The sequence below is a fragment of the Solanum dulcamara genome, chromosome 11, assembly GCF_947179165.1.
Source record: "Solanum dulcamara chromosome 11, daSolDulc1.2, whole genome shotgun sequence".
NCBI classification, from domain to species: domain Eukaryota; kingdom Viridiplantae; phylum Streptophyta; class Magnoliopsida; order Solanales; family Solanaceae; genus Solanum; species Solanum dulcamara.
In genome coordinates, this window is record NC_077247.1 from 42,125,494 (window position 1) to 42,152,969 (window position 27,476).

The 27,476-nt window shown below is 32.0% G+C and overlaps 2 protein-coding genes across 2 annotated transcripts; one reads left to right on the forward strand and one right to left on the reverse strand.

Annotated features, from left to right (window-relative positions):
• The first annotated feature begins 1,945 nt into the window (after positions 1-1,945).
• Positions 1,946-4,705, forward strand: LOC129872580 (receptor-like protein EIX2). Its single transcript, XM_055947534.1, has one exon. It carries the CDS (start codon positions 1,946-1,948, stop codon positions 4,703-4,705), a length of 2,760 nt encoding a protein of 919 aa, XP_055803509.1.
• Positions 4,706-5,367: 662 nt separating this feature from the next.
• LOC129872581 (protein FAR-RED ELONGATED HYPOCOTYL 3-like) lies at positions 5,368-10,088 on the reverse strand. The gene is made up of 10 exons (XM_055947535.1): positions 9,917-10,088; positions 9,362-9,739; positions 8,935-9,244; positions 8,620-8,725; positions 8,193-8,261; positions 7,838-7,906; positions 7,675-7,731; positions 7,517-7,585; positions 6,792-6,846; positions 5,368-5,519 (listed from the first exon to the last, which is right to left on the reverse strand). The coding sequence occupies exons 1-10, from the start codon at positions 10,086-10,088 to the stop codon at positions 5,368-5,370; spliced, it is 1,437 nt and encodes a 478-aa protein (XP_055803510.1).
• Positions 10,089-27,476: the final 17,388 nt, after the last annotated feature.

Consider the following 27,476-nt stretch of genomic DNA (forward strand, 5'->3'; position numbering starts at 1 on the left):
AATTATTTTTTTAAAAAATACAATAGGTAACAACCATCCAAACAAGCAGTATCCATATTGTTATTTTCTAAATATTAAACTTTTATCTGCAACAAAGTTCATACTTATGACATGTGCCTAACATATATATATGTCTTTTACCTGGTAAATAATTTGTTACTTTTTGATATTTACACTGAGGCTTTCTCTAGCTGTTACCAACACGATAAAAAAGAATGACAATAACATCCAGTTTTATCATTATTTTTCTTTGTGTTAACTTATGTAGACAAAAAATGGTGGAGATAAAAAAATATTTTTCGTTTTCGAAAATCTGTTCTGCTAAAGCATATAAAAGAGATGAAAAAAGAGGACAATCTAGCCAAGAGCAGTTATGTGACCATTTGTAAAATTTACTTATGATATTCTATGGATTATAAACATATATACATATGTAAGGTGGCATTTCATCTACACGATCTTTAAGTTTGATTCTCCTTTATTATTGATAATAAATATTCGTTCACTTTTACTAGTCACATTTAGATTTGACACATTCATTAAGAAAATAATTATTGACACGATCATTTTACCACATTACCTCTATTAATTGTTGTTTAGTAAGTATTAGGTATTGAAAAATAAGGGAAAAGGCTCAAATATGCAATTGAACTTTGAGAAAAGACTCATCTATGCCATCCGTTAAAAGTTTAGCTCATTTATGCCATTTTCATCTGAGAAAAGGCTCATCCATGCCATTATTTGTAAACTAAAAATATTTTCCATTTTGCAAAATTATTTTGTACACGTGGTCAATTATAATTCGGCCGCGTCATTAACTAAATTATTATTTAAAATAGAAAAGGTTCAAATATGCCATCAAACTTTGAGAAAATGCTCATCTATGCCATCCATTCGCATGAATGAGCATTTTCTCAAACGAAAATGACATAAATGAGCCAAATTTTTAACAGATGACACAAATGAGTCTTTTCTCAAAATTCAATGACATATTTGAACCTTTTCCAATATAATTTGAAGAATAAATAATTAATGCTAAGAATAAAATATGAAAAAATAATGAAATGAAAATATATTTTCGAAATAATGGACAAGTAAAAATTAATGGGAAGTAATAATAGTTGATTTGACTTCTCAGCCCACCACCACCCGTCCACACCCAAGTATTCACACGTACATCAGTACATGAGTTGAAAGTTGAAACTAATATTTCAAACACGATTTGGACCAAAAAAAGTCTTCGTAAAACCCACTTCCTTTTTGTTAAAACAAAGAAATTCATGTATCTAACCTATATACTCCAATGTTTAGTGTGTGTCAATATATGGAAGTCAATTTTGAGGTCTTGGCTTCTAACTACCTACACTTTATTAAATCATTCTTTCATTCCATATTCCTTTTTTTTACTTCTTCTGATTTTATTTGTGTCATATTTTTTTTTTAATTTGTCCCAAAAGAAATGTTATAATTCTTTATTTAAGAATAAACTATTCATTTTATAATTATTGAGATGGTTTATAACTACACAAACGATAATGACTTGTTCTAATATCATAAGTTAAAAATATCTTCATTCCTTTCTTAAATTTCATTCTTGGTCAAATATCACAACATAAATTTTGAGACGGAAGGAATAGTAAATCTTTTCTCCGTACTTCTTTTAGCTCGTGTCTTTTAATGTAAGTCAACAATTTCTCCTTATAAAGATCTCAACACAACTCAGCCTAATGGTCAAACAAACTTTAAAACACCAAAAAGAAATGCATTCAAATAAGCAACAACTTGCATTTTCCAAGTCTAGAAAACAACTCTCACATTTAAACTTTATAATTTCAGCAGCTACCAAGAATCTGTCATCCAAATTTATGTATATATCATGCTGACAAACTTGGCTATCTGTCTAAGCCCCACCTTATTGGCACATTCTTTTCTTATTTTCACAAAAATGAGAGGGCTGTACTACTTAGTGCTTGTCCTGTTTACTTTAAAGTTTTGTTCTTGCAGTGGAATTTGCAAAGAAAATGAGAAAAAAGCTTTACTAAGGTTAAAGAAAGAAGCAAATGATCCAACAAATGTACTATTTTCTTGGATTGATAAAGAAGATTGTTGTAACTGGGAAGGAGTTTTGTGCCACAATGTAACTGGTTCTGTCATTGAGCTATCCATTAATGGATGGGATTGGACAGAACTTAAAGGCCTAAAGATTGATAATTTCCAGTGGTTGTCAAGTCTTGAGAATCTTGATAGTTTGGACATGTCAGGTGTGGATTTAAGTGAAGCTACGAACTGGACTGAGATGATTAACATGCTTCCTTCTTTGGTTAATCTCCGTTTTTCGAATTGTAGTCTTCATTCAATACCTCCTTTGTTTGATCATAACAATTCTCTTCTTGAAAATCTTGATCTTTCTTTGAATAACTTTGGTTCTCTGATTCCCGGGTGGGTTTTCAGTTTTAGTAATCTTGTTTCTCTTGAATTCACTGGTAGTAATTTCACTGGTTCATTTCCTGAGGGTCCTTTTAACTTGACTTCTTTCACAACATTAAGAGCTTCTAGCAACTCCTTTGGTTCTGTTTTACCTCAATGGTTATTTGATCTTAGTAATCTTGAATATCTTGATTTGAGTTATAATGGTCTCGAGGGTCCAATACCAAATGGAGCTGGAAATTTTACCAAGCTTACTTATCTTAGTCTTGCTTCCAATAATCTGAATTCCACCATCCCAAATTGGCTCTATGAATGCAAGAATCTTGAAACACTTATCATGAAAGGAAACACTCTTGAGGGAATAGTTTCAGATTCGATTTCAAATCTGACATCTCTAACTAGTATCGATATGTCTGAAAATTTTCTTTCTGGAAAGTTACCGAGTGTAATTGGAAAGTTGTGGAAATTAGAAGATCTCAATCTCTCAGAAAATCGATTTGAAGGAGAAGTATCCGAGATTTTCAATACTATGACTGATTGCCCTCCAATAGGCTCAGGAAATTGTTCTTCTTTGAGGACTTTAAGACTAAATGACAACAAACTAGTTGGAAATCTTCCAAAAAGTTTTGGGCACCTTCCAAATCTACAGTTCTGTTTCATGTTCAATAATAGGTTGGAAGGGGTGTTAACAGAAGAACATTTCACCAACTTGACAAATTTGAAGTTTTTCTCTGCATCTAAGAGTAATTTGACTTTGAGAGTGAGTTCAGATTGGATTCCACCATTTCAAGCTAGTGACATTGTAATGGGCAGTTGGCGCTTAGGCCCTGACTTCCCTTTGTGGATCCAATCTCAACAATCAATTATGAATTTGGACATATCGAATGCTGGTATAGTAGGTGAGGTTCCAACTTGGTTCTGGAACTTATCGTCTCAAATTCGTTTCCTCAATATGTCTCACAACCAGCTCATTGGTGAAATTCCAACTTTCTCAATTTCTGATAGCTCCATGGGAAGTGGAGGTCCTTGGTTGATATACTTGAGTTCCAACAACTTTAGTGGTTCACTTCCTCATATACCAACCATGGTAACAGAGTTGGACCTTTCAGATAACTCTTTCTCAGAAGGTTTAACGAGCTTCTTGTGTGATAAAAAGAATGAATCTTACATGTTAGAGATCCTACACCTTGGAGGAAATCGTTTCTCCGAAGAAATTCCTGATTGTTGGATGAATTGGCCAGAGTTGAGAGTTATCAACTTGGGAGAGAATAAGCTTACCGGAGGAATCCCAAGATCCATTGGGGCTTTAAGCAATTTGAAATCTTTGGACTTGAAAAGAAACAAACTTTCTGGTCCATTGCCTTCATCCTTGAAAAACTGCACAAGATTGTGGAAAATAGACATGAATGAGAATGAGTTAGATGGAAATTTACCACCTTGGTTAGGTACAAGGCTTTCAAAGCTGACAGTCCTGAGTCTCCGGTCTAATAAATTCGATGGAGAACTAGCTCCAGAACTTTGCCAGCTCAATGATATTCAAATCTTGGATCTTGCCAACAACAATTTGTTTGGAGCTATACCACGGTGTGTTAACAATTTCACAGCAATGGTGAATGGAAGGAAGGAAATTAGAGATGGAGACGATGAGATGGATTATTCTTATTATGTTGGAGTTTTCAGGGAGAGTGCAAAAGTAGTAACTAAGGGCAACATGTATCAATATGATACCATTTTGTCATTGTTTACAAGCATGGATCTTTCTAACAATAATCTTTCTGGAAACATTCCTATGAGTCTTACAAGTCTTGTTGGATTGAGATCATTAAATTTCTCCCAAAATCAGCTGACTGGTAGTATTCCAGGGGACATTGACAAGATGAAGGTATTAGAATCACTTGATATTTCGAATAATCAACTCTCTGGTGAAATACCACAAAGCATTTCGAGTTTGTCCTCTTTGAGCTACTTGAATGTATCTCAGAACAACTTATCAGGGAGGATTCCTGTGAGCACTCAACTTCAAAGCTTTAGCCCTTCTAGCTTTACTGGAAATAAGCTTTGTGGGCTTCCACTCATGGAGCGTTGCAGTAAAAATCCTGAGGTTGAAAATGAAGAAGAACAAGAAGAAGATAATGAAGTGGAATGGTTTTATGTTTCCATGGCAATAGGATTCATTGTGGCCTTTTGGGGTGTAAGTGCTCCTTTGCTTTTCATAAGACCTTGGAGACATGCATATTTTAGTTTTTTAGATAGAAAATGGAAATCATGGCACACATAATTTGTAAAGATGTGACATTGAGGAGATTATATTTGATGTCTCCATATATATATGAGAAATTTGACAATTTTGTTTTGGCAAGGTTTTAGTTATGGAAAGAACAAGGAGATTAACAGTTCCTTTCTGTTGTTCTTGTAGTGCTTTAAATGATTCTAAAGAAAATTCTTTTACCTGCAAATTTAAGGTAATCTTGTCCTTGTACTAGAATTTCCATGGTATTTGTATTATGTATTTGATTCTAAAAGACAAGCAACATCTTCGTAACTAGTCATAATACATGGATATTCAATGTATTTACTGCAAGTATTTTTATGATTTGATAAAAAAAACTAATTTTAAACATCAAACATCTTTAAGACAAAAAATTTATAAGAGAGATATAAAAGTAGTAACCAATCACTTCTGAGTGGGTCTTCAACAATGTTTTACTCTTCCCATTATAGTAACTTATTAGCCCATTAAGTACTTCAAAAAATTTCTTACCCAGCAAGTAGGGTTTCCCATACAACTACAATTTTGCTATAATATACACACTCATACTCCCTTCTGATCATAGATAATTCCTCAAAACTATCAAGCACTTCCAGAGATGAATGTTAGCTATCAAAAACACTTCATAAATATTATAGATTGCCGGAGTCTAATAATGACCTACCGATTATCTAGTGCCTGATGTGTCTCACATTGGTGAAAACAAGTGAGACTCCATACTTGTTACGGCACTCCACTGCATGCTTGTCCCTTAAGCTCCCTCCTGGTTCTTCAATAACACTCACTCCGCTTTGACAAGCCTCTTCAACAGCGTCATTCATTGCTATTTAATTCAGAAACAAAGAATGTTAAGGAAAAAGAGCCTCAATCAGAAACCAAAAGAAAAAAAATTGATAGAAACATTTGTGAGTTAATATCTCAAACGGTCACTCAACTAACAATTTTATCTCTGAAAGTTACTCAACTTTGTGTTGTAAGCAGTGTTGTCAAAGGCGCGCTTAAGCCCTGAAGCGTGGCTCAAAACGTGTTTAGCGCTTCGCCTCGCTTTATGTGCGCTTCAGTGTGGTCATCAAGGTTCTAAGGCAAACTTTTCCTTGCCAATGAGCCTCTTTTGAAGAAGTGACTCCAAACAATTGATATTTCACTTTATCATACTTTTTTTCAATTTCTTTGATCATATATTTGTCATTCATGTTTAAAATTGTTGGTCTTGGACTAAACATATATATTTGTATCTTTTTCTCCCTTTGCGCCTTTTTCATTAAAGCCCACCCTTTATTTGCGCTCTGAGCTTAAAGCCCCAATGGACCTTAGAGCTTTTTTGCGCTTTTCGCCTCTGATAACACTGATTGTAAGAGAAAAACTACTCAACTACTGTTATTTCACCTACAAAGTCACTCAACCAATTCAAACTATATTTTTGGTAGACATCTCAAAGTAATTTCTACTTACAAACCAGTAGTATTTGAGAGGGGCAGCCCGGTGCACTAAGCTCTCTCTATGTGCAGGATCCGAGGAAGAGCTCGACCACAGGGGTCTATTGTACGCAGCCTTACCTTGCATTTCTGCCAGAGGCTGTTTCCAAGGCTTGAACCCGTGACCTCCTGGTCAAATGGCAACAACTTTACCAGTAGTATTTAAATAGTGAAATTAGATCTGACCTAGTTTTAACACTTCAAAACTTCCTACTCCCTCTTCCAATGTAAAAAGTATAAATGTAAAAATAGTGTCTTCGCCCTCATTTTTCCACACTTCACATTAGATAATACATGGTCCTTCATGCTTGTCAAGTTATGGAAGCGACAAAAGATATCAGAATAATAATTGCACCTGTTGAAGTTCTGTGCACACGGGCAATGATCTCATATATGTACAAACTACTAGATAGTAAAGTTGGTCAAGGAACTGCAGTGGGAGCAATTGTCAAGATAAATTCTTTGAGCATAAGTTCTCCGTATTGGCCATGGTAGACTGATGATAGAACCCAGAAAATGGAAATAAATTAAGTATATAGAACAAAATGGTGGTGAAACAACAAGAGAAGAACAAGGCAAACAGGGTAAAATGATCATAAAGTATAGAAACTCTTGGAGACTGTCCTGAACCCCAAAGGGATTTTGAGTATCTGCAGGCCTAAAATACATTTGTCCCTACAAAAGAGAAGAATGATGGTCTAATATCAGGAGTAAATGGAACAGCAACAATTGGCAGTACACATTATTTAGTTGAAGGTTATCTATCCATAGATTGGAAAAAGGTTGCTCTTACAGACTTGCATTAATCTGGATATTGAATTTTTATTTATTTATTTATTTTTCTTTTTGGAAAATAGTTTTGGGAAAAAGTTGTGTTCGGATTATCATAAACTGTGACTCGAAACCTAAGACACTTACCAAGACCAAGACTAACCCGAACAAATCTGTGGTCTTCTCCAAACATCACACAGCCAAAACTAAAATTCATGGGTAGAAAATAAACCATGGAATAAAGATTGTCACAAGAAAGCGTAGCTATTACCGGAAATGGGCTTGGATGCAAAATATCTGGGGAAATTGCAAAATGTAAACTAGAGAGTAGAAGGTCAGAGTGTGTATTTGGTTAGTCTTTGAGGAAACCTTGTTTAGCATGCGGTTGTGATTGGCTCACAATTTACTGTTTGATCTGACTTTAGTACGCCAAAGAAACCATTTATCTTATAGCCAAATAGCTTTGAATTTAATTTTCGAAGAATTTTTCTAATCTATCAACCTTCAGCAAAGCTACAGGAAATGATATCCCGACACACAGCAAAAAACTTTTTATGTAATGTATTGATAGTACCAGTCCATGCAATCTAGGTTGAGAGAGATAAGGGCCATCTTCAATTGAAGCAAGTGTATTCAATTGTCCCTAGAAAAGAACAAAGCCAACCGCATTAGTTTGAGACAACACCAGAAATCATAGACCACATCAGTGCTTGGAGTTATTAATCTAATCACCAGCACCAGCATGTTTAAATGGTTGGCATAGCCTTGGGTATTTGTATTTAATTGTCCCTGCACCAAAAGGAAAAAAACAGTATGGGTAGTTCAGTTATTCTGAACTCATGCTGTACATACACAGCACACAGATATACAAATCATAATAAGTAGCATTACATACCACTCCTTGAATCATTTGGGGGCTGCTATAGTAGCCATCAGGAATTAGAATTCTGGAATATATATGGCCCTAACATGTATCATAGAATTTGGATCACAAAACCAATGATTATTCGAATACTCCTATATTCCAATCTTATAATCTGTTTAAAAAATGATTTTTTTTTTTAAAAAAATAACTTTAAACTTCCCTTTTTACCCAAAATGACATGCTTTTATGCCACAGAAATATTATGGCTTGTCAAACCCAGTCAAACACCGCCATGAAAAGAAGGGAGTAGTAAATATATTACAAGACACTCATTTTTTTATCACCGTGCCAAATAAGACAAAATTTACAAATAAAATCACCACACCATTGGCTGTATGGCTGAATGTGATCCAAAAGGATAATCCACAGTTGGTTCTCCGAAACTTGATTGTCCCTGCAACATACATGGAATGCATGAGATAAAGCAGCCAATATTTTCGTCTTAGGTGCATGTATGCTTATGGAATGCTATGATAAAAAAAAAAATTATATGTTGCCATCTACTATTTATCCCCACCATGGATATTATCGTCTGCTCCGTATTTACCTAAAATATAAGTAAGAACAAACTAAATCAACACTTAGGAGTCGTTTGGTAGGGTGCATTAGAAAAAACAATGCACGCATTAGCTTTGTGTATTATTAATATTTTTTTTGGTACACTTTTTCAACGTATGTATAACTAATACGTACAAGCATTAGTTATACACACTATTTGGTATTATACTATGTATAACTAATACATGGCAAACCATGAAATTAGCAATGTAAAGGTTTTTTAAGCATGCATTAGCATGGTTAAAGACACAATTGTCCCTCAAAACCTTTTTCTCATCATTTCCACCGTATTTGTGGAGGCTATTTTTATAAATAAATAATTCATTTAAGAAATTATGCATTGCATGTTATTATTAATACACCAAAACAAACAATACATAAGATATAATCTCAGCATAACTAATACCAATATTACTAATACACCTTATTCAACATTATTCTTATACACCCTACCAAACGACCCCTTAGTAACTTGCATAATGGAATTAGAAAGAAGATCAATAACTTACCTCCTTCTCTTTTCTTGCATAATGTTCTTTCCGTTACTCTTACTTGGATTGTTACTATCTATGAATACTTCAAGGTCATTAAGACTTTGATTTGGAAGAGAACAAGGTTCTGATTCATTTAAATTTTCATCATTCACGGTCTCACATGTTCTCAGAAAATTTTCCAGCACACTAAATACAATGTTATAGCTCTCTTGAGATAACGACGCTTCATCACCTAGCTCAAATGCCCTTTGACATAGATCATTGTAGCGTTGAATCCTGGAATCAACCAAAGTTACTTGTCTCATGTTCTCTCTACTCTTTGCACCTTTAGTCCAGCGTGTTAAAACATATTTAGAAGGTATGTTATGCACACCAGCCATCTGAAGAACTATCATCACGTGTCTATAAAGGAATCCATTGTACTAGAACAAATGACACGAACATGAAGTATCAGATGTCCTCTCATTCCATACGACAATGAATTCTTGATTTACTTCAAAATCTTGGACTTTAAATGTGCCAGTTTCACCATCATCATTTCCCTTTTTAGGGTGGCAAGCAACCACTCCCAAAACGTCAACTTGGAATTTCTTGAATATCGTATGAGTGTATAAAGTTGACATCTGCTTTTCAAAAGGGGAGGGAGATTTCAGTCCTGGTTGTTTATGCCTTGTCTCAAAATCAGCATTTGCCTCTCCTTGAGACTTCTCTTGCAGCAGTTTTTTATACTGGTCAAAAAACTCCGTCAACGTCGTCTTGCATAATATGCATTCATCAAGAAGAGAGCTAACGCTTTCCGCTTGTTGCATCGTAGACATTCCTGCCAAGAAGATTTTATTCATGTATGTTGGTACCCACCTTAGCCGATCTTCGTACAATGATTTAATCCACAAGTCATTCCTCAAATCAAATCTATCAACCACCTTCCACTATCTCCTTTCAAATAATTCATTGGTCGCTGACCTCAAAATACATTTATTGAATTTGGAGAGGAAACTTTCATGCTGCCTTATGACATGACCAAGCTTCTCCTGGATCTTACTCAGTACATGCCACAAACAAAAGCAATGGCGTGAATCTGGTAAAACCTCAGAGATAACTTCTTCCAATGTTTTGTCTTGATCAGTTAGAATTACTTTGGAACTTGTCCACCCAATGCCCTGAGCCATGCTCGCATCAACCAAGTATATGTTGACTTAGAGCCCGTTTGGTAAGCCTTTTTTAGCTTATTATAGTGTTTGCCTAATGCTAATTTTAAGTCATAAAGTTTTTAAAGTCAACCAAAAATGAAAAGTTAAGGTTCCTAACTTTTTTTTTCTAAGTGCTAAAGCCATTTTCTTTGACCATGGAAATTACTTTTATATCCGTTATATTTTAACTAAATTCTCAAACTACCCTTTTTATTCTTTTAACCCTAAAATTACATTATTTTCCTCATTTCTTCGGCATAAGCATTTTTATCCAAACACTCAACTGCTTATTCTGACTTTTTTTCTCCTCACAGTATTACTTCCTGCCGCATCAGCACTTGGAACAGGTTCTGCACCAGAAGTAGAAGGTTCTCGCTTACTTCCATATCTACTGCAAACAAATTTTGCATCAATAAATTTTCCAGAAATTCTGGATCGACGGCTAGCCTTTATTATTGAGGCAAATCCGATGGACTTGGCATATTCTTTGTAATATGAAAAGCATCCTCCTTCGATTCAAATTCCATACCATCATGAGGCTCCAACTTCCTATAGCAATTCACAGCCAAAGAATCTGCGCTTGGCTGAACATTTGCACCATTAGATGTTCTTTCATTCCAGCTAGTTCCTGCATTCTCTATGTCCAGGCAAACACTCTTCGAAGCAGTGACAGTAGCTGCATCTGTACCACAAAGCTCTCCTCTTGCATGTTCAATCCGTACACATGTATGCCGCCCACAGTCTTCTTTCTCCGTGTGATGATCGAGTGATGGATGCACAAGGTCAATAACCATTGAGGTAAAATGTGTTCTCCCAATCCATGTACTCAACCTTGTGCCTGAAACATGTCCATTTATATTTGATCATCATTATTTCTAACACAAGAAAATTCTAGTCACGTCATCCACAAATTATAAGTTTTCGTTTCTATTTGAGATAAAAAAAGATTAATCCAATAAATACAGTCTCCTGAAACATTACTATCAAAGCACAGAATTCCTTTCTATATAACATGTCACAGAAGCGGTGCAGAATTCATTTGCAGTAGCTAAAATTACACCAGCAGAAATTATTCACATAGTTATGGAAGGCCAATGTTGTTATGTTAAGATGGTAGAAGAGCACAGATTTTTCAGGCCATTGTCGTTATCTCAAGAAAACAACTCAATCTCCACAAGGCCTCTACTCTTTGCGAACCATTTTACTTTTTCTGCAAAGTGCAGGATCTTTACTTAAGGGGGATAGGTTCATATTGTCAAAATGTACCTAATATAATACCTTCACAAATTTTGATGTCCCTACTGCCACTGGAGACACCATGGACAATTGAATGAAACTGAAAGATTTCCAAGATTCCCGGGGAACCAAAATTGGGACTAATGAAATTTAATTTCTAGTTATCTGAACAAGTTGTTCTATTGGATTAAAAATGATGTCCTTACTTATAATTTAGCTAATCTTTTGGATGAGCTGAGGCCAGTGTAGATTTTGTCATAGCTCCATATATAGCCTCAATACACCAGGTCTCTTCAAAAATATACAGAGAGGTAAAAAAAGAGGGAGAATCCAATTTACCTTGTCCATATGGCATTTAAAGAGGGAAAAATAACTACATCATAAAAATAAAAATAAAAAGTGGGCAAAGTAACTTCCATCACTTATGCGTGAAAGTCATTTTGCTTACAATTATCTCAACTTTTAACATCATAATATTTGCTAGGAATTATTAAGTGCCAATCTCTATAGTTTTTAACTTTTACTCTGTCTATCCCAATTTAAGCTTCTTAATTTGACTGGGAACGGAGTTTAAGAAATAAGGAGAGACTTTTGAATCTCGTGTTTTTTAATTAAAAAAATGGTTAGTTCCTTAAATCTTATGATCTTAAACTTGTCGGGTAGAATGTTGGAATTGAATTGGTATGGAGGGGATAATATATATTTCTTCAAAACACATATTCATCTCACCAACTAAATAGCAAAGAAAACATTTTTCCATAAAAAATGACTTCATCATACCAAACTCACTTAACTCTCCATTTCAAATTTTCCAAATTGACAAATCATATGAAGATACAAAAAAAAAATCACCTATAACACAACATTTTCATATTTACCCACATATATCAATTTAGCAAGTACTTGAATATGTAAATGTAGAAATGAAAAAAACCAAAATTGAGAAAACCTTTATATGGAAAAAAAAAAAGGAAGAAAATATTTATTCTGTTATGAAACAAATTAACTTAGGAAGAAAGACAGATATAGAAAGAGAGAATGGAGAGTGTTGTTCATTAATATCATAACCTGTAGTCTATTTATAGCCGGGGAAGGGGAGGGATTTATAATTAAGAGCAAGTGGTAATACAATTGGGTAGGAAAAGTAAGGGGACAAAATTAGTGGGCAGGAAAAGAAACAAATGGGCAGTGACTTGTATAACACTCCCCCTTGGATGTCCACGTGAAATGTGCCTCATTAAAAACTTTACCTGAAATAATATACATAGCTATCTTGAACACCCATAGATGTTGTGCCTCGTTAAAACCTTACTAGGAAAAACTCAGTGGGAAAAAGCCTAGCGAAAGAAAAAGAGTACACCCATCTGGTAATACGCCTTGAGTGCTGCCTCATTAAAAACCTTACCAGGAAAACCCACTGGGACAAAACCTTGGTTAAGGGAAAAAGAGTACAACGCGCATTTTTCTCCCCCTGATGAGAACTTCATTTGATATTTTGGAGACGACGCATTCCAATCTTATATCTTAGCTTCTCAAAAGTTGATGTTGGTAATGCCTTTGTGAATAAATATGCAAGATTATCACTTGAACGAACTTGTTGTACATCAATATCACCATTCTTCTAGAGATCATGTGTGAAGAATAATTTTGGTGAAATATATTTCATTTTGTCTCCTTTTATGAAGCCACCTTTTAATTGAGCTATGCACGCAGCATTGTCTTCGAATATAATTGTGGGTACTTTGACATCATTTTTAAGGCCACATCTTTCTTTGATGAACTGTATCCCTGATCTCAATCACATACATTATCTACTTGCTTCATGAGTTGCTATTAGTTCAGCATGATTTGAAGAGTAGCAACAATAAATTGTTTTGTAGATCGCCATGATATAGTAGTTCCTTCGTATGTAAATATAGCCTGTCTGAGATCGAGCTTTATGTGGATCTGATAAATACTTGTATCTGCATAACCAATAAGGTCTGCACAACTTTTGTTAGTATAAAACAAACTCGTATCAATGGTACACTTTAGATATCGCAAAATATGATTGATAACGTTCCAATGCCTTCGCGTTGGGGATGAACTATACCTTGCCAACAAATTAACAAAAAATATTATATCAGGTCTGGTTGCGTTAGCAAGATATATAAGTGCACCAATAGCACTGATATATGGTACTTCAGGACCAAGAAGTTCTTCATTTTCTTCTGGAGGTCGAAATGGATCTTTATCCACTTCAAGTGATCGAACAACCATTGGAGTACTTAATGGATGTGCTTTGTCCATGTAAAATTATTTTAAAATTTTCTCAGTGTAGGCAGAATAGTGGACAAAGACCTCATCTGCTAAATGTTTAATTTGCAGACCCAAACAAAGTTTTGTCTTTCCAAGATCTTTCATCTCAAATTCTTTCTTTAGATATTCAATCGCCTTTTGGACCTCTTTAGGGGTTCCAATGAGATTTATGTTATCAACATAAACGGCGAGTGTAATAAACTTTGTTTCCGTTTTCTTAATAAAAACACATGAACAAATGACATCATTTACATAACCTTCATTTACTAAGTACTCACTAAGGCAATTCTACCACATATGCCCTAACTGTTTCAGACCATATAATGATCTTTGCAATTTGATTAAGTACATATCCCAAGACTTAGTACATGCTTCAGACAATTTTAATCCTTCTAAAATTTTCATGTAAACTTCATTATCAAGTGAACCATAAAGGTAAGTTGTAACTACATTCATTAGATATATTTCAAGATTTTTATGTATAGCTAAACTGATGAGATATCGAAAAGTTATTTCATCCATAACAGGTGAATATATTTCTTCATAGTTGACCGCTGGTTTTGAGAGAATCCTTGTGCAAGAAGGCGTTCCTTGTATCTTATAATTTCATTTCTCTCATTTCATTTTTTCACAAAACCCCATTTATAGCCAATTGGTTTTACACCTTCAAGGGTTTGGACTACAGATCCAAAAACTTCAAGTTTAGCAAGTGAGTCTAATTCTGATTGAATTGCCTTTTACCATTCTGGCCAATCACATCTACATCGACATTCTTTGATGGATTTAGGATCAAGACTTTCACTATCTTGCAAGAGGTTAAGTGCAACATTATATGGAAAAATATTATCAATCGTGATTTTTGATCGATCTAAATTTATCTCATCACCGATAAAACTTATTAAAAGTTCTACATTCACTTGAGTCTCGGGTTCACTGTTTTTTTCAAAAATATCAGGATTACTCAAATCTTGACCTTCTTTAGGAGGTTCTTTTGTAGTATCATCTTTATTATTTCTCATACTTCTCTTTCTAGGATTTTTATCTTTTGAACCCAATGGTCTACCACACTTCAGGCGTATTTGGGATTCAGAAGCTATGATGCTAGTAGATGGTCCTTTTGGGACATCAATCTGGATATGCACATTCACTGCAGGGATATGTGACTTAATTATCCGTTTCAAATCAGTAAATGCATCTGACTTTTGATTTGTTATTCTCTATAAGTGGATGATCTTCTGGACCTCCTGCTCACTTGTGCGGGTACGTGGATCAAAATGAGATGGTGATGAAACTTTTCATGCAATTTCTCTTTCGGATTCATTTTTCTCTCTCCCTAATTGCGGAAAAGTTATTTCATCAAACCAACAATCTGCAAATCAAACAGTAAATAAGTCTCCTGTCAACGATTCAAGATAGAGAATTATGGAGATTGAGTCAAACCCAACATTTATGTCCAACCTTCGTTAAGGGCCCATCTTTGTACGTGGTGGTTGTGCTACATGCACGTATACCGCACAACAAAAAATTTGTAAATAGGTTATATTTGGCTCATGACCAAATACTAATTGTGACGAAGAGTATTTATTATAATTTGTTGGTCTGAGATATACAACTGCTGTTGCATGTAATATAGCATGACCCCAAATAATAATCGAATTTTTTTCATAAACAGAGGTCTTGCTATCAATTGTAGGCGCTTAATAAATGACTCTGCAAAGCTATTTTGAGTATGAATATGAGCAACAAGATATTCAATTTTTATTCCAATTGATAAGCAATAATCATCAAAAGCTTGGATGTAAATTCTCCAGCATTATCAAGGCGAATAGCCTTAATTGGATAATCTGGAAATTGCGCCCTTAATCTTATTATTTGCCATGAAAGATGCAAGAGAGAATGTTGATAATACTGATCAAATTGAAGAACATGTTGAGCAGATTAATAAAGAAAAAACCAACCTTAATGTATTAGTAATATTCCTCAATTGTATCTGATTCATTAAAGTTAGTAAAGTTTATTATACTAAAGTCATAATATTTTTATAATTCTTAAAAAATAGGATTCCACTACTTTAACCTCGATATCGCCCAAAACTCAAGATGTGATAGATGCTCTAATATAGGGACTTCCATTACCGGCCATGCCATTGACTGCCGTTAGTCATGAACAAATAGTTCAGGCTGAATGTCTACTACATTATGCTTACAATCTTTATTATGCTTTTATTCCTATCTGATACAACACACATATTGTTCCTCTCACCAAATGCATCTTTGAAGTGCTGGAAAAATCATGACCATGATGAATCATTTTCTGTATCAACAACACCATACGTCAATGGCAATATGCAACCTAAAAATTTATTAACAGCCATAAAATATTTATTGGAATTCATCAGATTCACAACAAATGTGTCAAATGAGATGATACATTGTTATTCAATACACAACAATAACAAAAAGTAATACCTTCCCCATCAAGTGTGCTAGCTGATACAAATGTCCCTTTATAAGGTCCATCAAGATGAGCACCGTCAACAACAACTACAGGTCTACAAAATTAAAAACCCCCCATCAATGGCCTTAACGCTATGAATAGATACATGAACTCATCAGTTGGTGACTTGTGCATAGTTATGTACGAATTTGGATATACGATTTTTAGCATATATATGTATACAGGCAGCTGTCTATATCCATCAGCAGGTTTTCCCCTTAACATCTCCAAAGCATCTTCTTTTGCACACCATGCTTGTTGATAGGTAATATCAACCCCATAGGCTGCTTTAATATCCTCTCGTATATCATTAGGGGTGTGAATTTTCTTATGATTAACCAATTTAGGTGCAGTGAATGCACTAACAAAAGCCTTTGTAGCATGAACTTTGTTGAAAATCCTAGCTCTTAAGGGACATTAATGTTCACTATTGAAATATCTCACTTTGAATATATCAGATTTTTTCCTACATGATACTTTTATTCTCCAACAACAGTCGTCTGAATAGTATATTAACACATAACTGCACATTTTTAGAAAAAAATATTAACATATATTAGATACACAGAGATTCATATGTAATATGACCAAATAAAAGTACTTATTGACGGCAAAATATTTTTCAGTTATACTTGATACATAATAATTAGTATGTATCATGACTATAAAACAAAAATTAAATTTCCAAAATCAGCAGTATATTAGGGAACCTTATTGAACTGTATTAGATACGTAATGTTGTGATGTATCATGAAAAAAAACTAGAAAATATAAAAATGTATCAGATACACAGACATTCATATGTAATATGACCAAATTAAAGTACATATTGACAGCAAATTTTTTTACAGTTGTACCGATACATGATAATTAGTGAGTATCATGAATATAAAAAAAATTAAATTTCCAAAATCAGCAAATGCCCATACATTTTACTGTCGAATCTTTTAACTTTGAGATTGAATCCATTGTCAATTTTGTATTTGTCCATTACAGCAACTAATGTTGCTTTGTCCTTGTACAATTGATTCTCCTTCACTTCCACACCAATTGTATCAGTTATGTAGTTCGTCACATCCAATTTCGGTATATAACAGGTTGCAGCATTATCAGATTCTTCTAAACCAAAAAATTGTGAATCATTCGTGTTTGCTTCGACATAAATAATTGCTCCAGATATAGCGTCGAATGCTTGTATCTCACATCTCTTTCCATCAGATGTTGTTATGCACAGGGGATACATTACGAATCCAGACCCGTTCTTCTTCAACTCTATGTAAAGATTAACGCCCATATCATTACGAATAATCATTGGTGACGAGTTACCTTGAATGATGTATCGAATTTTAATATTTTTCACTTATTCATCTATGGTCAATTCAGCAGTAATTACTGATTTTAGATTCAGGAAAGATATATTGTCGCCCACTACGATTCCATCAATTTTGTATCATTCATAACTCACCTCGAATTGCCAAACTTTAGAATGTCTCAGTAGAATCGAGATACTCATCTCGAATTGCTTGATGAATTTTGAATTTTGGATTGAAGTTTGGTACGATCCTATGCTCTGCTTTTTGAATTTTTCAAGTTCCTCATAACTGTTACGCTTTATATGGGTTAATTCCCTTAATTAACTAAGTAATTGATTGAAAGAAGGAAACTTAACTTGATTTACGTTACCTTTTCATAAAAGAATCAAAAGCATTAATTATTATGTATCAAATCGTGATGTATCAGCCGTACTACTAATGTATCAGAACTCTGGAAAAAATCAGGAAAATCGGGTAATTTAAGAAAATGTAGGGATAAGTTGTAATTGGGTTTTTTCACTATGAAATTTAGGTAAAATCTACTTTATAGAGAGGCTACTATTCATATTCTCTATTTCACTTTTTCATTATTTTAATATTATTTCTATTATGTAAGACCATTAATTATGTATTTACTATTTGTAATTATTTTCTAAATGTAATATAACATCTAAAAATATATTAATGACAAGTATATTACTTTCATCCCGAATTAATAAATTTTCTACTTTATTTTTTTTAATAAAAAAGTCGTCACTTTAAATATGTAATTTAAAATTATTTTAATATTATTTTTATTATATAAGAACATTAAATAAGTCTATAATATTTATAATTATTTTCTAATGTAATACACCATCTAAAAATATATTATTGACAAGTATATTACTTCCATTCCGAATTAATATTTTTTCTACTTCTTTTTTTAAATTTTCGTTCAAAATAAAATAGTGGTAGTAAATTTTGTACACGCAACAAATTTTATGATAATGTAATATATATATATATATATATATATATATATATATATATATATATATATATATATATATATATATATATTTTATAATTAAACCTAATGATTTAATATTTATTATGTAATTGTATTTCATCAATGATTTCACTTATTTGAATTGTCCATTAATATGTATAATAACATATAATATTTGCTTGCAATTTATGTTATTTTAGAAATTTCGAATAAAATTAATTTTATATTAAATAAAGAATTTGAAAAGAACGAAATTTATATTTCATGAAGTATAGGGTGATTATTTGAAAAAAGAAGAAAGGATTTATATTATGAAATAAGAAAGTAAAAATAAAATAGAAATAATAATATAATATTGAAAAAAGAGAAAATGATTCTTTTTTAGAGAGTAAAATTGGAATTGGTACTCTCCAAAATATAGAGTCCCTAAATATAGAGTCCCTATATTTGGAGAGTAAAATTGGAATTGGTACTCTCCAAAATATAGAGTCCCTATATTTGGAGAGTAAAATAGAGGGTGGGTTGGAGATGCCCTAAGGAACACTTGTACCAATCTATTTACAAGCAGTTATCTTTTTTTTTCATACCCCCATATTTTTAACTGTTAATTCGCGTTTACTGTTTGATATCATCGGAGCATATTTATACTCTTATGGTATGAAAGAGAACACTACTCAGTTACTCTTTGATATCATTAGAGTATATATATAACAGACAGTATTTCAGTGAAAAGATTATTTATTTACTGTTTGATACCATCAAAGTATATAGAAAGTATATAGGTACCATTAGAATATATATATACTCGATGGTATCAAGCATGAGAAAACAGTGGTTCAATGAATAGAACAAGGGGGCAGGCAGGTAAATAGTTTGAGACGTGGGTTCAACTTGAGTAAATAGCTTGGGTTGTGTCCAGTTTGGGTACATATTTGGAAAAATTACCTAAATACACAACTTATTTTACCATATCCTCTAAAATTTGCTACTATTTGAAAAAATTACAAAAATCTCACATGAGAAAACAGTGGTTCAGTGAATAGAACAAGGGGGCAGACAGATAAATAGTTTGGGACGTGGGTCCAACTCAAGTAAATAGCTTGGGTTGTGTCCAATTTGGGTACATATTTGGAAAAAAGTACCTAAATACACAACTTATTTTACCATATTCTCTAAAATTTGCTACTATTTGAAAGAATTACAAAAATCTCTACTCTCTCCTATTCTCGGATACATCATTTTACGCGACGTATCGACACGTACGTGATGTATCCTGAATCAAGATGCGATATATTCGAAATCGAGATGTGATGTATTGGGACGTTTTGGGATGTATCCGGATTTCACCAAATTTAAGAAATTTTGTAATTTGAAAAAGAGTAGGAATAGGATATAATTAGCTCTTAACACTATAAAATTTGCGTAATCCCTACTAAATATTTTGCCTAATGGATCCAATTTATATAGTTTTTCCATTATTATATTATATTACAATAAAAGTCCATCATATATTATAGACTATGGTCTGAATCAACAAAGAACTTGTGGCGATTTGATTTATAATATGTGATTAATTTAATATGATAATTAGGTTGAATATTGTGTAAAGTTATGTTTATCATGATTGGCATTATTTGCAGCTTTGAAATTATGCCAATTTAGCATGAAGTTACATATGATCTGTGAATTATTGAATAAAATAGCTATATATGTTGAATATATCATAAATTCATACTAGTTTTTCACCATTTTGAAATGCAATTTTTTTCCTTTTTTGTTTGTTTGTAGCTCTGCATGAAATCATGAGATCTCATATAATTTGTAAGTAATACAACAATACATCTTATATGGAGTCATATCAATATGTCATGACTTATATACCGCAGTTCACCAACTTTGATTTCTACTTATTGTCATTATTCTACCACTGATCAACTGAAGTGTATTTTAATCCAATTTTACCACTCAATTATTTTAATCCAATCAAATATTTTGTCCGTTAAATTTAAGAAGACATTATGGTACAAATATTAAAAAAGAGAGTTAATACTTAAATAACAACGTAAGAATCACTATAACAGAAATAATTTTTATCGGCAACAAATATACATATTAACAAAGAGTGTTAAAATTTTTACCGACATTAATTAATTGTCGTCATGATTAGATTCAATGTTGTTATAGGCTTTAGTGACACTTGCTAAAATATAATTATCATTATTAATTGCTTCTAAAAAACATATTTTATGGAAATTAAGCTATTGTCGTTAATTAATTACAATTAAAAAATCATTTTTGATATAGTAAATATCTCGTTTGAGTAGATCACCCCGAGCAAATTTGAAATTAACCCAACCTTCCTATTGCTTTGTGATGCCAGTACTCTTTGGGGTCGTTTAGTAGGATAAATCAATAATACTTTCATTAGTTATATATAAGAAAAAAGTATATATATTAAATAAAAAGATAATAATATAAAAACTAATATATATATATATATATATATATATATATATATTAAAATACCTTCCATCAAACGATCCCCCCGCGGTCCTTGGTCTTCTTTAAATATTCTCATAGGTGAAAATTGAAATGCATGTTGAATTAACAATATTTGGGTAGCACTTAGGGGGCAATTTAAAATAAACCTCCAATTTACAAGATTAATTAATTAAAATTTGTCCTAGTTCCTTTATCTTTTTTTAATTATTATTCATTCTTATTGTATTTGTTTGTGCAGTCTGCAGATATCACGTTGTAGCACATGAGAGGAGGATCCATCACTAGTAGACTATATATTTTTCAGTCAAAAGAGTTACCTTTTGGTCAAAGCTTTTTGGGAAGAAGATAATAAAAATAATAATAAAAGAAAATTAATAATTAACCAATTAATCTGAATATTTACCACAATACAAACATACCTTTTCATTCACGCTGACGTGTATTTCTTTACTACTATTATTTATTCCAACGAGAGATGATCAAGTTGTTGTTGTTATCGTCGTCGTCGTGAACTTGACTATCTTTACCCTTTGAACATTGATATGGTAAAAAGTGTGAATACACTTTCTTTTTTGACGAGTGAGAGTTAGTAAAGAAAGAAAAATTAAGGGTTAAATCCGTTCGTTAATTGCACATAATCATATACAATTTGGTTATTCCTACTATATATTTGGTTTTTTTTTTTTGAAGCTTATGCGAATCTGAATGAATTAAATAAGTGAAAAGATGATTAATAAAACCTCGAACATAACATTATCAACCCCTTTATATATATTTCACACACAATATTATAAATCCTCTTATTCATATCCATGTGGACACAGTTTCATCCAAAAAGTCACCCCCAGGCAATGACTTATGTTCATTTTGTCTTCTTCAGACATTACAAGATATATATTCCCATAGATATGCTAGCTAGGTCCTATTATTACATAAACCATTTTTTATTATTACTCCGATCCCTCCGTTTCAAATTTTAATTTATTTATTTGGTTTTGACTTGACACAAAATTTAAGAAAATTAGCAAAACTTTCACCTTATGATCCTAAACATACTATAGAAAAAAAAACGAATTAAAGAATTATAGAAAGAAAAAAAAACAAATAAATTGAAACAAAATGGCTAATAAGGATTACAATAGCCTGGCTCATTTGTTTAATTGCAAATCTCTATCTTCAATTACATAAACATGCAAGTGTCACATAATTATTCCAATTATTTCTGTAACCTTCTTATTTCAAATTTCAACGTACAGGACTTTTTTCTAATCACGCTTATAAAAAAATCTTCTTTTAAAAAAAAATTAATGTACATTAGTTTTAAGAAAAAAATTACTATTTGTTTCTGAAGAAAATAAGAGTGGACTGCCAATCAAAAAGAATCAAGATCTCTTAGGATTCCATTTTAAGGATCTATTTTTATGTTTTTAATTAGACTGCCTAATGCCTATGATTGACCTCTATAATGACTGACAAATCATATAGTTTAGCTTAGCTCTTTTTGACAGAAATTATACTGATCGAATATTAACAAATTAACAATATTAAAGTTTTATTGGATTTTTTTCCCTTTTATGATAATAATAATATTCGAATGGTGACAGTTTGGGGATGTGTGATTTGCAAGTGGAAACTATTTACTTTCTTTTGTATAACTGAAATTTTAGTTTAATAACTATTGAATTTTCTGCTTATTCTTAAATCTCTAGTATTACCCGGTTGTTGTTTTTTATTCCGCCTATTTTATTCTAATATTATTTTAAAAAATAAAATAAAATTAAGTCGAAGGACTATCAAAAATAATTGTCATATATTCTTATAAGATAAGAATAAGATCAACGAATTATCAGAAATTACGCTGAATATATTATTGTTATTGTAAATTGCATTAGTATTATAGTAAAAGCTCAAATTTCGTAACAGAAATTTCAAACGGTCAAATATAAATAAACAATTCCTAACTCTCAACTGGCATAGTTAAACAAAGAACTTAAAAGTACAGCTAATTAACTAAATTTTATAATTAATAAAAAAGACCCTAAGATCAAGAAAAGTAGCTCGAATAAAGATGAACATGAGACATTTGTGGTAAAAAAAATGTTTTACCAGTGAGGAAAAAGCCAACAATCATGTGAATACAATAAAAATGTTTGGCTCAGCTTTGCTTTTTACTCTTCACCAACGTGGAAGTGAGTGGACAGCAATTGATCTCATCTAGTCAGATGAGTCAGACCCCCACCCCCCAACCATAAACCCACAAGTAACGGAGTCCGAAATTTAATTAAAAATATACATTTTTTTTCAATTGTGTTAAAAATGTATAAATTAAATATACATTCATACTAATTAACATTTAATCTCTATATATTACATAATATTTCAGTGAAGAGTATATCGAACCACCCTTTGCCTAAGGTGATTTCACCCCTGCCCCAACCAACACCACTTAAAATTAGGCTTTATTGTTTAAGTTCACATTATTATTTTTATAAAAATAAGAAAAAAAATTACAAATAAAATTAATGTGGTTTTGTTCGTTATATTATTATTTTCTTTAAAATCGTTATTTCTTAATCATTAGGATTCTCATTACCAACTACAGTTTAGATGCATGAATTAGTCTCTCTCACCCTCCACATTTTTCGTTTAGTTAATTATCGATAATTAAGTAGGTCAGTCTGCTTGGTTCTTTTCACCTCTCACCCTCCACATTTGTCGTTTAGTTAATTATCGATAATTATATGAGAAAAAATTATGTGTAAATACATATGAATTATGATCACTCGTTAGTTGTCATGTTATCCATAAGTTTTAATCATATTTTAATACTAATTTTTTTCTTGATTATCCTAACATTTCTTTTCAAAGTACTATTCTGAAAAAAATTGAGAATCTATCAAAAATAATTTTTTTCTCTCACGATGCAAAAATATGAAAAAAGTTTGTGTATATCCCATCCCATGTTGTCATTGCTATTGAATAACTCATTTTTGATGATATGACAATGTTATTAATTAATTTTTTTCCTTCAAAGTTATTCAAAAGGCGTAATACATAAATTATAAATATATCATTTAATTTGATTTCAGCTGATATATATATCTTTTAATTTTGATTATGCACAGGTAGATATTTAAATTTGTATAAAATTAAATAAGTAGATACACGCATCCTACGTGGCATAATACACGTAGGATACAATATTGTCATGTAGGACATCACATAGAACGAATGTGTATTTATTTAATTTTATATACAAACTTAATAAAGTGTCTATTTATGCACACCAAAATTAAAGGACTTAAATATCAGTTGAACCCAAATTACGTATTATGCTTATTCAAATATGTATTTGTATTGATTAAAGATTATATAGCGAGTACACAGATTAGCCGGATATCACTCACTGTATATTAGTAAAGAAATCTAGTGACCGATACTTTGAATTAAACTTATCTTTTTACACATACAATGAACTCTTTTTTCTTTCCAATCTCATCCTAACACTTGTCTTTACACTTAATATATTAGGTAGTATTAAAATACTAATGATGCATAGTACCAAACATAATATTAAAAATATATGGAAAACATAAAATAGTAACATATACTAAGATTTAAATTATCATCGAGACTATCAACTACTATCTCCAACGAACCCTCATATCTTTATAAATTCAAAACCATTTCCCTTCATCTCTCTCAAATTAACCAAAAGTTGTCTCACTCACTTAGGCTGTTCATTAATTTATCAAGAATAATGACACAAATGCAAGGTCGTCAATGTTACTGGCCAAAATTAACCACCAACACCTCCACCACCACTACGACGCGAAGTTTTAGTACTTCAACATCATCAGAAAAAAGCAATGCTGCAATCATGAGTTCATCATCATGTTGTGGGCTATCAAGATTGTTGAGGAAGTTGAAGAGATGTAGCAATAAGATGTTGAAAACCGCTGCGGCGAGTAGTACGTATACAAGTCGTCAATCATCGTTCCAATGTCGGTACGATCCACTTAGTTATGCGTTGAACTTTGATACAAGTCATGTGTCTGATGATGAAGATTATTACAAGTTCTGTGCTTTTTCTTCAAGATATGTTGCTACTACAAAAGTTTAATTAATTTGTAGCTAGAACGCTAGTACTGCGATACGTTGCTTCCCACTAATTAATTCAGTTAGAAAAAGGAAATTAATTAAACATATATGTGTATCATTTCTTTTTTTCATGATTACAAATTGTTGGATGAAAATCTGTCTTGTATACGGTTTATTTGATTAAATACCAAGTTTTAAGAAGAAGAAAAGAACAGTCAATGGCACAACCTACTAACCTACTTGTCATTGATGTGAGAGAAATATACATACATCATGAAGTATCACGTTTAAATTTCAGTCAACGGATGATTTCTTTTGATCATATGTCTATCCTTGGTGGAAAAATGTTATTTGATAGTTGTGATCGTTGAAAGTAGCAGGTATCTAACGAATAGTCAAGATGCACCAACTTAGTACAAACACTATCGATATTTTTTTTAATTTAAAAATAATTATTTATGGTTTAAAATAAATTATAAATATGTGCGTGGATATAAATGAACTTATTAAGAGTAAATGAAAAACTTAAAGTTAGTTAGTTTCTAAATAAGAAAACGTCACATAAATTGAAATGAAGGAATTTAACTAACTAATAACTACTGTTCTATTTAGGTAAATCATAAATGTCTTCATTAAACCAAAAGAAAAAGAAATGGATAAGCAAAAATAATTTGATCATGACCTAGAAAATATAGCTAGGTAAAATTAAATATACTAATAGTGTCTGTATAAGTTAAACCTAAAGTGTAACGGTTTTGGTGCTGATGAGTGCACTGCTATGCTAATTATAGTTCCAATGTTTAAATAAAATATAATAAAAGCATAACCTAATTTAAGTTAAATTGATGCACATATTTTTTAAACATCAAAATGCAAACTCATATATAAAAGGGGAAGGGAAAATCTTGCCTTCATCATTGTTGGCTTTCGGTCTTCAATTATTTCTTTTTTTCTTCACTTTTTTAGACGTAAAAAATATACTACTATATTTTCTGTTAAACTTCACTTTTACTTGGTGCTTTATTTATTATTGTCTTGGAGCGTGAGGGATGGGGGGTGGCTACAAATATTTATAAAAAGTATGCATGTTGGTTTGTACAAATTTGTGTGTCACAAAGAAAATGTTTGGTGAGCGTGTGGCAGTACCATGTGCTACCATTTCAAACATGATGCATAAAATTATTGTAAATGGTGTTAATGACTATGTTTCTTAAGTCAAAATTAACCCGTGAACATTGGGGGGAAAAATGGTCTCAAATGATGTCATAAAATTAATCAGTATATATGATACAATATTAAATTACTTCTTTGTATTATTTTTTCTGGCGTCTGAGATCAAATGGCAAATAAAAGCTCTGCAGAAAATTAGTTTGCATAATTGAAGATTTGTTTATTATTATAACTTACCTATTGGTTGGAATTGTGTCCACAATTATTAAGATAGACCTAACTAGCTAGTTGTCCATTGTACTCTCAATTATTATATGAGTATATGCTCAAATATCTCATTAAATGATCAATGAGTTGTTTCTTCTTTATTGGGAGATGGAGAAAAGAAGGGGTGCATTATTTCCATTTCATTCTTTTTGTATGGTAAGCTCTTGTGAAGGGTAAAATATGGTAAACGTCAACCTTATTTTTAAAAAAATGTTCTGACAAATTTAAATTATTGTAAGTATGAAAATGGTACAAGGTATGACCATAAGTCTCCAAAGTTTTGAAAATGGCCAAATTCATCGGTGATTCCTTAAAATTGGCATTAATTTTCACTTAGACACCTAAACCAAGAGATATTCATTTTAGACACCTAATGTAAGGGTCTGTGTCATTTTGACACTTTTTAAATAATCCAAAGTTGGAGTGTAGAGCGTGTATTACACTTTCCTCCACATAGATTAGTTGACCAATTAAATTCCGCCAACACTACCATCTTTACACGTCATAACTTTAAGATTAAATGCCCAAAACTTAATCTTCTGTCCTTTGTCTCTTTAGTTCAAAGGAAACCTTCTTTCTTCTTCACCGATCAAACCTAGCTAAGTGTATGAAAGTTCAATCTTCCTCGACTTTCATTCAGTGCCCAAAACTTGATCTTCAACACACTGTGTCCATTGTCTCTTCAGTTCAAACGAAACCATCTTTCTTCTTCACCGATCAAAACCTAGGTAAGTATATGAAAGTTCAATGTGTCTTGATTTTCATTCAATTCTTAATTAGTACTAACTGTTATGTTTGTTTATGTTGCCAATTTTCAGATTTAAAGGTTGAAATCAAGTGTTGAAGATTGAAATTTTGTTGGGCGTTTTGACATTTCTATCATCTTCTTCTTGAAGTGACATTAGTTTGTGTTTGCATGTTTCATCCTTGAAGAAAAAGGTGTATGTTCTGGTTGTGTCACTGTCTGTTAGCATTTTGTAACTAGGTTTTTTT

Bases quoted from the DNA above. Each gene is read 5' to 3' on its own strand.
- LOC129872580 (XM_055947534.1), top strand. From the start codon at position 1,946: ATGAGAGGGCTGTACTACTTAGTGCTTGTCCTGTTTACTTTAAAGTTT.
- LOC129872581 (XM_055947535.1), bottom strand. From the start codon at position 10,088: ATGGCTCAGGGCATTGGGTGGACAAGTTCCAAAGTAATTCTAACTGAT. The intron at 7,586-7,674 runs GTGATTAGATTA...GTTCTTTTCTAG, and splicing joins ATTTAAACATGCTGGTGCTG to GGACAATTGAATACACTTGC. The intron at 6,847-7,516 runs GTACTATCAATA...TCTCTTTTGTAG, and splicing joins AACCTAGATTGCATGGACTG to GGACAAATGTATTTTAGGCC.